Source organism: Caloenas nicobarica, chromosome 23 (genome assembly GCF_036013445.1).
Source record: "Caloenas nicobarica isolate bCalNic1 chromosome 23, bCalNic1.hap1, whole genome shotgun sequence".
NCBI lineage: Eukaryota > Metazoa > Chordata > Aves > Columbiformes > Columbidae > Caloenas > Caloenas nicobarica.
In genome coordinates this window covers 3,765,101-3,779,105 of record NC_088267.1, presented here as the reverse complement: position 1 = coordinate 3,779,105, position 14,005 = coordinate 3,765,101, and the positions used below count along the sequence as shown (strand labels likewise).

The 14,005-nt window shown below is 57.0% G+C and overlaps 1 protein-coding gene across 2 annotated transcripts; it reads left to right on the top strand.

Annotated features, from left to right (window-relative positions):
• The first annotated feature begins 4,045 nt into the window (after nucleotides 1-4,045).
• LOC135997651 (gap junction beta-5 protein-like) lies at nucleotides 4,046-10,123 on the top strand. Of its 2 annotated transcripts, none has more exons than XM_065650414.1 (2): nucleotides 4,046-4,113; nucleotides 9,179-10,123. In XM_065650414.1, the coding sequence occupies exon 2, from the start codon at nucleotides 9,203-9,205 to the stop codon at nucleotides 10,028-10,030; it is 828 nt and encodes a 275-aa protein (XP_065506486.1). In that variant the 5' UTR covers nucleotides 4,046-4,113; nucleotides 9,179-9,202; the 3' UTR covers nucleotides 10,031-10,123. The 2 variants fall into 2 exon arrangements, with proteins under 2 accessions (XP_065506486.1, XP_065506485.1); XM_065650413.1 differs by lacking the exon at nucleotides 4,046-4,113 and adding an exon at nucleotides 7,859-7,939.
• The last annotated feature ends 3,882 nt before the right edge of the window (nucleotides 10,124-14,005 follow it).

The window sequence follows — 14,005 nt, the reverse complement described above, 5'->3', positions numbered from 1 at the left end:
ACAGGGAAGAAATCCTGCTTTCATTTATTTTAGGTTAAAAAAAGCAGAGCAATGTGTAAATTGGGCCTGTCATCCTTTCCTTATCAATTCGTCAGCTCGGGTTCAGCAGCCCTCCCGTGTCCGGGCTGCAGGTGATTGAGAGCCCAACGGCTGTCGCTGCCGATTTCGTTCAGATATTTAGAAATCAAGAGCAAGAGCAAAACGCAGAAGCTCCCTGTGCTCTTGCTGGGCGGCCTCTCCGACTCTCCAGTGACTGGCCTGCAGCACAGATCTTTGCCTGTGAACTTCTGGCAGCAGTTTTCCCCGGGTTTCAAAGCGGGATGACTGGGAGCACTGGGGCTGGACCCTGGCAGTCCTGACTACTCCGCTCTCTCTGCTCTGCAGTTGCTTGCACATACAGCAGCGCAGCGATTGGGCGGGAGAAAGAACCTCCAGAAACCTTGGGCTTGGTTAATTCCTGGAGCGGTTTGTAAGAACCAGAGCCAGGCAAGTTGGAGACGAGTGGCAAAGGCAGCCTGGAAGCGCCAGCAATACCCATCTGCTGCACAAGGAAAGTCTTGTAGCAGATGAGAGCTGTGAGCATCACCAGGTGAGTTTGGTGTCTCCTTGGCTGTTCCTCAAACGTTCTTGGTCCCAGGGATAGCTCTGCTGACTTGGCTTCACATTAGGACAGGTGGACCCAGCCACCTTCCTCCAGCACTTGCTGAACCTGCGTTGCCCTGCCTGACCTGGGTACCCACCTTTGCCGTGGGCGCTGAATAGATCTGGGCTCTTGGGGAATCTTTTCTTCTTGCCATCCAGGCAGCTCTGCTCTCTACTCGTGGATGGTGCTGGTAGCAAGTTCCATCTTCTTCCAGGGCAGCGGGGCACAACCCCTGAGTGACCACTTGTCATCGTAACTCACAAGATCTTGTTTTTCTCATGAGGACTAGAGTTTGGGGCAAAATTGTCCAAGCGAAGACCTAGAGTCAGAGTCTCCTCATGAGAACACGACGGGATTTTTAAACCCCAATGACCCAAGCGCCTTCCTAGAACCCTTTTCTCATCTTCCCAAGGGCACAACCTCTGTTTAGCACCAAGGCAGGTACAGGAACGGTCCCTCTGCCGCCTGCCATCATCTGAGCTACGTAACTTCCCACATCAAGCGCGATCCAACGCTGACCTTCCTCTGCGTGCCAGAAGCAGCAGAGCTGTATGTATGTATGTATATATATATACATAAATATCTGTCTCCATGAGGCGGTCTCAGAGCTCGAAAGCCGCCTTGGCGGGGTCATGCCCCGCAGCGCGGGGAGCAGCTCCATCCCTTGCTCGGCGCAGCCGGCTGGTTCCTCGTGCCGCCCGTGCGATGCCGGGGCTCCCGGCTTCAATTGCAGGAGGAGGAAACGCTTCGCCTTGATCAGGAGGGATAAGAATAGCGAGCGGCAGGCGGCGGACGGTGGGGTGCGGATGAAAGGCGGCTGGCTCTCATTCTTCCCACGCCCAGGGCGATCTGCCCCTTCTTTTTTCCGAGGCGTAATTGCCTGCCATGGCGCAGATGAGTGTCGCACTCCACCAAAGCCGGAGCACGGCGAGGCCAGGACTCCAGGCTCTCCGTCAATGAGTGGGGAGGCAGGGAGGATGCTTTTGATCCCGCTCGTCTTCCTCTGACGTGCTGCAGAATTATTCAGCTCTGAAGAAGGCATTTCTCCGGCTCGAGTTTTCCCTTGCTCTGCGAAGTGTGGCACTGCCATTTCGGGCAGAGCGGCCGGTGATGCCGGGCTGTGCCGTTGGCCAGTGCAGCACCAGCCGCTCTCATGGAAGATGCTCGAGGGGCTCTGGGCCAAGTTCAGACCCAAAACTAACATCCCTGAGCGCTTGGCAGTGCCCAGCCACCACAATGGTGGATGCTCGCTTGGCCCTTCCCGATGGCAGTCCTGGGTTTTGGTGGCTTCTGCTCTTCGGTGTCATGCTGGACACAGCCTTGTCTGGGGCTCCAGGGCCCTTTGAGGTGTTGGGCCACCTCGGCACTGAGATTTCCAAAACCAGCAGCCATGGTGGGGCACTGTGGTCTCCCATTTCCCTGGGTTTTTCTGGTGCTTCCTCTGGCTTTGCTTTCAGGAATTTAACACACACACAGCATAAGGAGGGTCAAACCTTCATCTGCAGCAGCTGAAATCCAGTAATTACCCAGTGTAACCCACCTGGAGAAGCATTCTCAGCTGGTCAGCAAATTGTGAAGAAATTCACTGCATCCTTCAGAGCAAGAAATTATCCTGGAGTATAATTTATGACTCTGGCAGCCTTACAGGTACAAAAAATAAAATTAAAAAGGTGGGTGAGACTGGAAATTTAAATGATGCACTAGAAAACTTTGAGCAGGTGACATCTCGACCTGAGATGACAGTAACTGGGGTTTTCCTCTTGGATGAAGGGGACCTGGCAGCAGTGTCAGGAGGAGATGAAAGGTAAAACCCTGATGCTGGTGGTAATGACAGATGGGAATGGAGGCAGAAGAGCAGCAGGGAAGCCTGCGTTGCCTCGGGAGGTTGCTTGCAGGAGCAATGCCCTGCAGCTCCATCCCATTCGGCAGCAGGTCGCGGAGCCCTCTGGGTTGCAGAAGAGGTGATGAGATGTGGTGGGAGCCCTGGGGAGATGCCAGGAGGATGTGCTGGGGCGTGTGACAGCTGTGGGTGACCGCAGGAGCGTCACCTCGTCTCTCCCGGGGCAGGAATCTCACCACTAAACTCCCCCGACACGCGGCTCCTCTCCGCATTGGCGTGATGCAGTTTAGCTGAGCGCGACATCATCCCTACAGCTGGGGGATATCTTTTTGGGAGCTATTTTGTCCTATTTTTAGGAAATGCCAATATGGATTGAGAACATTTTTTGGGGTCTGGGAGGGAAAAGGTCAGCCTGAACAAATTTCTCAACCTGAACTGAAAACAGAGAGGGGCAGAACAGTTTGCTCGCCGTTTTCCAGACAGACCCACTCCAGCTTCAGATGGCAGCTAATTAAAGTGCTGACATTTTAAGACACAGTGATGCGAAACCTCTTGCTTTGAGCCAAGTCTGGGCCCTTTTCAGAGTTCAGTTCATGCGTTTGCTGCCCAGAGTCCCCAGGAGCGGCACAAGCAAATTAAGGATGAAATGATGGGTTGTTTTTAACGTAGTATTTCCCTTCGGGTGTGAGGAAGTTTTTAGCCTTTGGAAGAATGCGGTAATGTCAGGCTGCCTGGGCAGAGATCTCCAGAAAAAGCTGAGCTCTCTGGCAGAGGTGCCCATGGGGGTGTTTGAGTTTCGGTTCAAACATGTTGCCATACTCGGGCAGAGAGAAAACTGAGCGGGGGTCCCAAACCCAGGGAGTGGGAGGCAGGAGAGGGCTGGGGTGGCAGAGCATCCCAAGCCCCAGACCCTGCAGTGTCACCCCAGCAGCTCCCAGTGACCTGATGTCCAGCCGTGCCGTTTCCCAGAGGGCTGGAGGATTTTGGGTGGCGGGCGGCAAGCTGCCATCAGGAGGTGACAGTGGCGGCTGCCCCGCCTGGACACAAAGCGCAAGAGTCGGCTCAGCTCAGCGGGGATGCGGGAGGAGATGTGGGGCAACGGGACAGTGAATGATGGGGAGTGAAAAAAAAAGGAGAAAGATCCCAGCTGCTGCAAACAGCTTCTGGCTCCAGCCACATCTGTGGGGCTGAGCGTGCTGCCCCAGTAAGAACATCCCTGGGCAGGAGCTTGTCCTGGGGATGCTGTGGTGAGACACATAAATCCCGATGCAACCAGACGAGGGGGTGAGCCGGATGCAGAGGGGTGGATGGATGGACAGACAGGCAGATCTTGGTGGGCTGATGCAGAGGGGTCGATCAGGGCACGGCAGGCTGAAGGTGAGCTGGCAGCGCCTGCCTGGCAGAGACATTTTCTGCTCCGTCATCCTGAGTTTTCTGCTCAGCTTTGCCAGACTGTTCCAGGGAAGGCGAGCGGCACGGCACGTTCTCCCAATGCCATCTAGTGTCTGCTCCAGCAGCCCCAGACATTTTAAGGCATCAGAGCTTATTTATTGCAGAATGATCTTTGAGGGCCAACAGGCTGCGGCGGCTGATTATTAACAGCGGTACCTGCAGCATGGAAAACTAACTGGTGAGTGCACGTGTTGGGCTTGATTATTTTTCTATTGCTCCCGTCTCGCAGTAAGAGCCCACTCGGGCAGGATGGAGCGCGAGGATGTGGTGACATGTCCAGGGTGATTAAAGTCTTTCAGCCTTCAGCCACTTGTCTTGTAGCCCTGACATCACCTGAGGCTTAATCACTCAGAAAAGTGCTGTCATGTCCTATTGTCGCCGTATTGGGAGCGCGACCTCTTTCCCATTTAGCTGCCATTTCAAAATAATATGACTTGCCAGGGGACAGATATGACTCAGGAGACTGGTAATAGGATATAAAGACTTTGACCTGCGGGTCGCCCGTTTGAATGCCGCCAAGGTCAGCGGCAAGGGCAAAGATGTCGTTTGCGCGATGATTATTTGGCCAAAAGACGCGATAGAGGCGTAACCAGCCCTGTTCGCAGCAGGGGCTGAGGGCTGGGCTGGACCCTGGGACCCCGCACCTCCCCGCCTGGCTTTTGGGACCAGGTGACAGCCCACGGTCCCCTCCAGCTTATGAGTTTCCCCTCCACATTCTTCCTTTACCATCATGGCAGGGTCATGGCCTGCCCAGACTGGAAATGCTCTTAATTCTGCTCTTTTAGGGCAAAGTGCCACAGCAGCTTTTCCCCTCTGTGCCCCCTCGCTTGCTTCCCAGCACAAAGGTTTTGCAGGACACACATGCCCTGTCCCCCTCATCACCCTGTCCCCTCCTCTGCTCACCATCAACTGCCATGGTTTAGGTCCCTGCTAACCCCATCCTCCGCCACCACTGGCCATGCGAATTTATCTCCTCGGTAACAAACCATCTTACTGAGTCAGTTTGATTCCATGATTAATTAAGCTCTGCCTAGAATTGAGGTTACTCCCTGCAGTTCCACTTGTAAACATGAGCAGATTGATGTGTCCTGGCCATGTTCGGTGGCCGCTACCAGGCTGGACGGTGGAGGGTTTGCTGCTCTTATCCAGATGGACCCTTGGGGCAGGAGGGCATCTGAGCAGCCCCCCCCAAATCTGCAAACCACGTCCTGGCCGCGTGAAGGAAACCTGTGCCGAGGAGGCATTAACATCAGCGGGTCTTGGGGCAGCATGTTGACATGAGGCAGTGGAAGGTGCTTTCAGTGCTGGGGGTGCTGGGGGTTACTGGGGGGTGCTGGGGGGTGCGGCACGTGGCTGCTCTGGGTCGCAGCTCCTCTTCCAGCCCAGTACACGCAGGTCCAGCCACAGCAGAACCGCAGCCGCTGCAGCATCTGCTCAGGTATGCGGGATGTGGGATGCAGCCGCCTTCACCTGCAGCACCGCTCCCCCCGGGGCTGCAGCCCCCCACTCATTAGCACACTGCCCTCCTCACCTGCTGTACCAGCAAGGCAGTTTAATTACTGTCGGCCTCGTTAGCAGTGCCGCCTTCTCGCCATCCTCCCTTTAATTGCAGCCTCCCTCCTTCCCCAGCAGTGCTGCATGAAGTGCTTTGGGTGAGACCCCCCCCCGGCCCTGTGGGACCTGTTAAAAACAGCGTTTGGAGCCCTTGTCCCCCATCCCGTCCTGCTGGGCCCCCAGCTGCAGTGCTGGGGCTGTGCTGGTTGTTCCTACATCTGCTGGAGATTGGAGGTCGGTCCCACGGCACGTGTCCCCAAGTCACCAGCATCTGCAGGACTGTCACCACCCTTTGCTGGCACCCCCAGTTTTGGGGGAGCTGGTTTGGCTGCAGCAGAGACAGACACTCACATGACTTTCCCAGTGGTTTAGCCAACATCCAGCCTGCTCTCTGTGTTTGGTTTTCACTAATCTGTTTGCCTTTTTTTTTTTTTTTAATTATCTGCAAACAAGGTGTCTTCTTTGAATAACAGTGGTGCTGGGTAAAGGGAGCAGCGGGCGGGTGGTCTGTGCAAGCAGCATTTCTGCACCCGCTCTGTACCTGCACCCAGGACCTATTTTTCTGTATTTATCCAGCACTGATAATGAGATTCCACCCTCCTAACCAGCCTCTGCATGCAACAGCACCAAAAGCAGATGCGATTCCTGCTGAGTTAGTGTGTAAAAACCTTTGCAATCATATTGTGCTACAAACCTGAAGGAGGGTTTAAATACAAGGCTCTTTAATAAGATGAAAATAGCCCTTTCCCCACTGGTTTTTCTGTTTGCTCTTCCATGCTGTGAGAGCCTGAGGGTTGTGTCAGGGCCCAACTGTCTGCAAAAATCTGTCCAGGAAGGGACCAAAAGGGAAAAAAAGCTCTGAATATTATCATTATTATTATTATTTTACAAGGTGGAATAATTTTCCTTCCAATTCCAAAACCTTCAAGGAAAAAGCAACATGCTAGTGGCCCAAGGAAGTGTTTTTCTTTTCTGCAGCAACTCCTGTCTGACGATAGCAAAGCGGGTGGGATGTCCCGTGCAGGGCAGGCAGCCCCGTGAGCGGTGACGTCCTCGGATGGTGGGCAGGACGGTGCAGCGGCACAAAGCACCAGTGTCCAGAAGGAAACCCTGTGCCTCAGTGTGTGCAGCAGGAAAACGGGTACAATCCTATTTACCTGCCTCCTCCAGAACTGGCTGCGGTGGTTGATTCATGTCAGGAGCTCAGCTGGTGACTCCTGGATGAATGACGCTATATAAATGCAAAGCGTTATTAATATTTCATGTTGTAGTGAAAATGTACTAATGGGGCTTGTTCCTGGAAGATAAAGTGCTGCCATTAATACACCTCTGCCTCCCCAGCACCAAGGACTGGCTGGTTTTGGCTGGTGGAGGGTTCAGCCTTTGGCACCCACCTTCTGCCTCTGAAAATCAAAATCTGCAGCACGTGGAAGTGTTGGGGCAGCAGCTCTGGCTGCGGGAGCTCGGTGCCCGCCAGCCGGGCACAGGATGCTCTGGGACTGCAGAGCAGGGTTCAGCCCCATCCGCTGCTCCGGAGGGACCGATGGCAGCTCCTACTTCTCGCTTCACCTCATGCTCTGGTTTCCTCCATCCTTATTTGGTTTTTTTATGCTTCCATCAGGTATTTGCCAGGCAGATGGGGCTGATCTCTGCTCCGGCTCGGCCAGACAGCCCCAACCAGCGTGATGCGGAGGGAAGATGTGCGGCCGCTCACTTTCTCCTGCCCCCAAAGCAGGGGGACAAGGGCTGCGGAGAATGGAGGTGAGCTCTGCCAGGAGCCCGGCATCAGCAGAAACTGCCCGGTGCATCTGGCAGCTCCCAAAAAGAGGGGGTTTTAACCCAGAAAGCAGCAAGCCACGAGAGCCCCTTCAGACACCCGCAATTCTGGGCGTACCTGGGGCAGAACATCCTCCCAGCCTGGGAGTGCTGCTCCGAGCCCTCCTCTTGGGGCGACGCAGTCCCCAGGAACCCCCTTCTCTGCAGAGACACCACACAGACACGTTTAAAAAAAAAAAAAAAAAGGGCTTATTTGCTTTCAAACTACAGAACTCTTCCCTAGAGCCATCCGCAAACAGTGGTAATTTGCTTTACAGCTGTTTAGATTTGTTTCTCTACATTTTTTTTTTTAAACTCAGCGGAATTGCAAATGAAACGTGTGTTTGCTCCTCAAATGACTCCGGCTGTACCTGAGCTCTCACACCCCATGCAGCAGCAGCCGCTCCTTGGACCCCCACCCATCTGACCCCCACCCCTGCTCCGTGCTCCCCACGGCAGCTCACGGGACGTGCTGGGATCTGCTGGAACCCCGTCCCTTCCCCCTGGGAATCTCCTCCTCACTCCCAGGGATGACTCACGCGGCGCCGGTGCCTCTCGCACCGGGCGATGCGCTCCTGCCGCGGGCAAGCACCGACCGGCAGCACCGCCGGCCCTGGCAGAGGGACGTCCCGCAGGTAAGCGGCACGAAAATGCGTGAGAACACCCCTCTGCTGCAGCCCTCATCCCTGGGGAGGCAGCGCTGGGGCTGGGGAAGGTGCGTCTGCCACTCGCCGCAGAGCCCAACGCGATGCCAGGGTGATGGGTGCAGCTGGGGAAGGAGAAATCTGGGCTTTGCGTGTGTGTCCCCGGGGATCACCCCGGTGGGATGGGAGCTGCTGGCTCCCACGGGAGGTACGTGCCCGGGGAGCGGGTGCGTTGCATGGCCCGGGCTGTGCGGAGCAGTGGAATGTGTTCACCCCTGAGAGCACTGCCAGCGCAGGGAGATTTGTTATTTTACTGATAGGTAAAAAGTTTAAGGGAAGTTTTTGGTGACAAACAGGCCTGGGGGTCTCGCTTGGTTGCAGCCCCGCATTGCGTGGGTGCGTTTATCCAGCGCGATGCAATCCAGGGTCACATCGGCTGCTCAGGGTCCTGGGGCTGGGACAAGCTGAGATCAGTCTGAGCTGATGAAAATTGGTTCTCATGGCCGCCCAGCCCCAGGTCAGCACCTCGGCATTGCCGGGGCTGTGCAGCCCCCCAGCTCACCCGCCGTCCGTACTCCGTGGGGTCTTTCACCACACTGTGCCGTGGCTCCGGGCGCGTGGGCACGGCGGGGTCAGCGCAGCGGGCGAGCGGAGGCGACGGCAGATTCCAGCGATGGGAGAGGACGTGGCGGTGGAGCCACAGAGCTGCCGGGTGAGTCACACCCCGGCTGATCCCATTTGCTGTCTGCCTGGGCCAGGCCTGGCAACGTAAGGAAAATTAATAACAAATACCTGCGTAACAGAGTGAGAGCCGTGGCGGTCAGCACAGGACGGCAGAGGGCTGAGCTGGGCATGGGCCATGGCTGGCAGGGGCTGAAGGGTGCTTTGCCATGGCAGAACCAGCAAGTTCTGGTGGGGACCCGCAGAGGGGGACAGTGCCCGGTGGAGACATCGCCCAGACCAGGTCTGTGCTGGGACACATCTCAGTCTGTGTCCCTGTGTGTGAGCAGAGGCCAGAGATGGTCCCCGAAACCATCACGGTGGGAAGGCAGCTCGGTGCTTGGGACCACCTGCAGCTTGTCCATAGAATGGTTTATGTCGAAGGGACCTTCCAAGCTCATCCAGTGCCCCCCTGCCATGAGCAGGGACATCTTCACCAGCTCAGGTTGCTCAGAGCCCCGTCCAGCCTGGCGTTGATTCACTGTGGCTGTATCTTCTCTCTCCCCCCAGGCTCGCTAACAGGATTGGGGGACCATGAACTGGGGGGTGTTCGAAGGGCTCCTCAGCGGGGTCAACAAGTACTCCACGGCCTTCGGCCGCATCTGGCTCTCCGTCGTCTTCATCTTCCGCCTGCTGGTCTACGTGGTGGCAGCTGAGCGGGTCTGGAGTGACGACCACAAGGACTTTGACTGCAACACGCGGCAGCCGGGCTGCAGGAATGTCTGCTACGACCACTTCTTCCCCGTCTCCCACATCCGCCTCTGGGCCCTGCAGCTCATCTTGGTGACCTGTCCATCCCTCCTGGTCATCATGCACGTGGCCTACCGGGAGGCCAAGGAGGAGAGGCACCGCGCGGCCGGCGGGGACGAGTGCCGCCGCATCTACCCCGACCCCGGCAAGAAGCGGGGTGGGCTGTGGTGGACCTACCTGCTCAGCCTCATCTTCAAGGCTGGCGTGGACGTGGTCTTCCTCTACATCTTCTACCACTTGTACAGGAACTACACCCTGCCCCGCGTCGTGAAGTGCGAGCTGGCCCCCTGCCCCAACACGGTGGACTGCTTCATCTCCCATCCCACCGAGAAGAACATCTTCACCCTCTTCATGGTGGTCACCAGCTGTGTCTGCGTCATGCTGAGCATCATCGAGGCCGCCTACCTGATTGGCAAGCGGTGCCGCGAGTGCTTCCTGGCCGGCGGCGGGACGAGCCGGCGGCACAGCCGGGACTGCCAGCTCTCCCACGCCGAGCCCGCGGACACGGGGGGACAGGTTTTCCACGGAGCGGACTACAAACCCCCCATGGCCTCCATCCCCCCCGCAGCCTCCGCCCCCGACACGCTGCCCGAGGAGGAGGATCTTCCCTAGAGCTGCCTGGGGGAGGCAGGAGCCGCTCACCTGCCCTGAGCCCTCCTCGTTGGTTTGGACCAGCCGTGGTGACCATCCGGTCTGCTGGAAGTCGGAGCAGCCCCTGGAGCTGAGCCCCAGCGACGGCTTTGGCAGCAGAGCTGCAGCCGGGCGGGTGGGTTTGGGATGCCCAGGGCGTTACGAGCTCTGTGCTGCCCGGGGACGGGCTTGTCCTTGCGCTCAGCAAGTCAACGGCAAAACTCCTCACCAGGCACTGGATGCAGGCGAGCAAGGAGGACATCTTAATTATCTCCCTGTAATCCCTGGCTTTAAAAAAAATAAACAAATTCTTGATTTAAGATGCGCTGTTGGGCACAGGAGGGCACACCCAGAGGCGTGAACATCCCCGGCCATGGGCTACCGGGAACAGGCTGGGGCAATTTAAACACGTCACAAGTTTTCAAAGCAGTTTGGGGGTGGGTGTGAGGGGCCGGGCACCCTCGGCCCCCCGGGAACCCCTCTCCCCATCCCTCACCCTCCGGAAGCTGCACCACAGGTGTCAGGGCCGTCTCAGAAGGATGTGATCGTCATTAATAACCCTCATTAGCGGAGTGGGGACAGGAGCACATGCTTGGTGTGTAGCCACCGTAGCAAAGCGCGGGGTGAGGATCCGGCCGGGCCGGCAGAGCCCGTCGTGGGCTGCGGCGCTTCCTGCCCGACTGGAGAAAAACACCCCAGCAAAACAGCCCAACGAGGGCGAGGAAAAACACCCCAACCGTTGATTAAACAATAACATTAAATGGCAGAATATAATCTTGTTTATTGCTGTAGTATGTCGCGTTCTGCCGTGACTCAGGTGGCACCGCAATTTCTAAGGCCATCGACAGTAACTGAACATTAGCCGGGATGAATAATTAACAATAATTTCACGGCAAATGCACTTGTAAGTAACATTAACATTGAACATGCAGCTCGATCTGTTACTGGTTTCGCTTTATTTAGAGGGCGTGATTATTATTTTTTCCATGCACACCGGCAGCCCTGGCACTCACAGGCTCCACAGAGGAAGCGGCACGAGGGGGGTGAGTTTGGTGTCTGTTGAGGTAGGAGAGGCAGATGCTGAAACACAGGTGCATTTCTTCCATCTCCTTTAAGTGAAGCCATTCTGACCTCTGTCTCCCCTCTGTCCGCTCTTGCTGCGCTTGCTGGATTATCCATTTGAAAATGTTCTTTACTGAAGCCTTTAAAATAGAGGATACAAGTTGTTCTCTGTGTACAAGCCTTTGCCTCTGATTTAAAGCACTAGGGCTGGGCTGTTTGTTTTCAAGTAAGGCTGGCTGCATTGATCAAGGCTGCCCAGCTAGCAAAACCCAGAGGTGTTCCCCAGCTGCAAGCACTAATCACCACAGAGATGAGACCCAGAGCAACCACCCTGCCCAACCGCCCCGCTTCTGCACATCAAAGCAGCAGCCGGAGCCGCTGCCCCTTGCAAGAGACCTGACGATCCAGTTGACGTTAGTTGTTGTGCTGCTTTAGCTCTCCCTGCAAAGCTCTGGTGTCTTGCACCATCCTGGTTTGGGATCAGCAGCTGCTGGCCGGACAAACAGGAACATTTGGCTCTTTTCCTGCTGTTTCTGTGCTCTGCACCTCGGGCAGCTGGTGCTGCAGACCCGGGGGGCTGGAGGCTGCAGCACCCCCTGGGACGCAGCGTCCTGGGCGAAGAGGCAGGACTGGTGTCGATGGTAAAGCAAATAAACTGGGGGATGTCACAATAAAAGCTGAATATTTCCCAGACTTTGCGTCATCATACGGGGGATTGCATTTGCTTGTGAGGTGCTCAGAAGGCCCCCTGAATTTTGGGGAGAGGGGATTTAAAACAAAACCATCGCTAACTCCAGCCCAGCCGTGGATATGGAGGGGTTTGTGTGTGCGGCGGCACAGGTCGGGGGCAGCCTCTTCTTCCCAGCGGGGACTTGTTTCTTCCCTGCCTGCAAAATGCCCGTTTGCTGGGAATTGAAGAGAAATTCCCTGATTTACATCCAGCGTGCCGGAGCAAGAGGCTGCCCTGGCTGCCGGCTCCCAGGCTCCCGTGACTCCAGGACGTCCCCTCCTTGAGGACACGGCCCCATGGGACAGCCGGGGTGGCCGAGATGCTGTGATGGGCCAGGAGCCGGAGATCAAAGGCCGGGCTGGGTCCCAGCCAAGTGCTGCCTCCTGCGATACCCTGCAATTTAAGACTATTTTAAAGAGATTTTTGAGGTTTTCCTGCTGGTTTGCTCTCTGCCTGCTCCGCTCCTTGTTTTATTTTCCTTTACGGAGGATCTGAGTTTGGGCCACTGGACGTCACGGGGTGTTTTTAGTGTTCCCATCTGGCACTGGAGCCTTTCACCCGCCACCCCACCGAGCTGGAGCGGGGTAGAGCGGGGTGACATGCCCCTGGAGCGGGGTGACATGCCCCAGGCACGTACCTGAGGCTCCTCCAAGGGCTCCCCGGTGCCGAGAGCTGTGGAATCACATCGGCACCTCGTCCCCGTGCCGGATGAGTCGACACAGGGTTGGCAGAGGGGGTGCAGGGACTTGCCTTTTGTTGGGACACCCAAACACCGGGCTCAGCGCTGCAAAACACGGGGTGTTTCCCTTCCGCACCCAACTGCCTCAGGGGAAACCTTCTGCCCATGCCAAAAGCCACCTGAACTTTCTCGCCGTGGCCACATGGCCTCTCCTGAAATGCCAAAATTCCAGGTGAGAGGCTGCTGGGGGTGTCCGGCCCCACTCTTCGCCCAGTCCTGACAGGGTTTTACTGTAGGGCAGGGAACTGCTGCTTTCACAATAACTCAGACCTGCTGGCGGTTCTCACCCTCTTCCCTCTCTCCTGGGTTTTTCATCTTGAAAGCCACAGCCCCCGGATTCCTGCCATGCCGGCTCTGACGGCAGCATAGTTCAAATTCCTGCTCCTGCAAAGGCAGCTCCAGTTTGTGGGGGGGTCCCGAGCCCCACTTTCCTCTCGGACGGGATGAGGGTGCCCGTGTCTGCCCCTCGTCCAGAGTCCCCCCACTCCGCACCCCCAGGCTCCCACCAGGGATTGCTTTGGCTCTCCTGGAGGGTTTCCTCAGCCTGGCAAACCCACACACACTTTGTTTGCCACCCTGGAGCCAAAATGCTCCGTGTCTGCCACGAGTGCAGGGAGCAAACCTCTCAGAGCACCAAGCACCTGGCGTGGCTCTTCAGCCGTGTCCCCACGGGAGGGGTGGCCCCGGCGAGGCACCGCATGGGGCTCCGGAGCCAGGGAGTGCCTGGGAAAACGCCGCGGTGCGTTGGGCCCCGGGGTGTGCCGGAGCGATGCCAGGAGAGCCTCGGGGCAGCCGGTAAACCGCGGGCGAGCGGAAACGCATTCCTGCCCAAGCCACGTCTGCAGAGGCATGAAATGGGGCTGCTCAGGGGGAGAGGGACAGTCCCCTTGGGGACACATCCCAGGTCCCACAGGGATGCGACAGGAGGCAGCTGGCGGGCAGGGTCCCAGTGCAGGGGACCCTGCTGCCATGTTTGCCACCCAGTCCATGCCACTCTTTGGGAAAGGTCTCGTCCAGGACGCCCCGGCGCTGCCAGGGCGGTGGCTGCGGGTTGCTGTAGGTTGGAGATACCGATGAGCTGTTGCAAAACTATTACTAAGGCAAAAGCATTTTAAAAGTGGGTTACAATTGCGTAACTTGTGATTCTTAGCAACGGTTGCTGGCTGCCCCGTATCTGGGGGACGGTGTGAGCCCGGTGCCGGTGCCTGGTCATGCCTGGGGCTGCCAGCACCCAGAGCCACCTGTGCTGAGGACAGAGCATCACCTGGCAGGAGCCGCTGGGGTTGTTTGCAGGGGAATCCGGCTCTGTTGATCTCGCTGCAGATTTGACCCACCTTTATTGTTCAATCCGAGCGTGTGTGTGCATGTGCGCAGACAAGCACCTCTACGGAGCTGTTTGCCAGACTCACCTAGTTACTGGGAACAG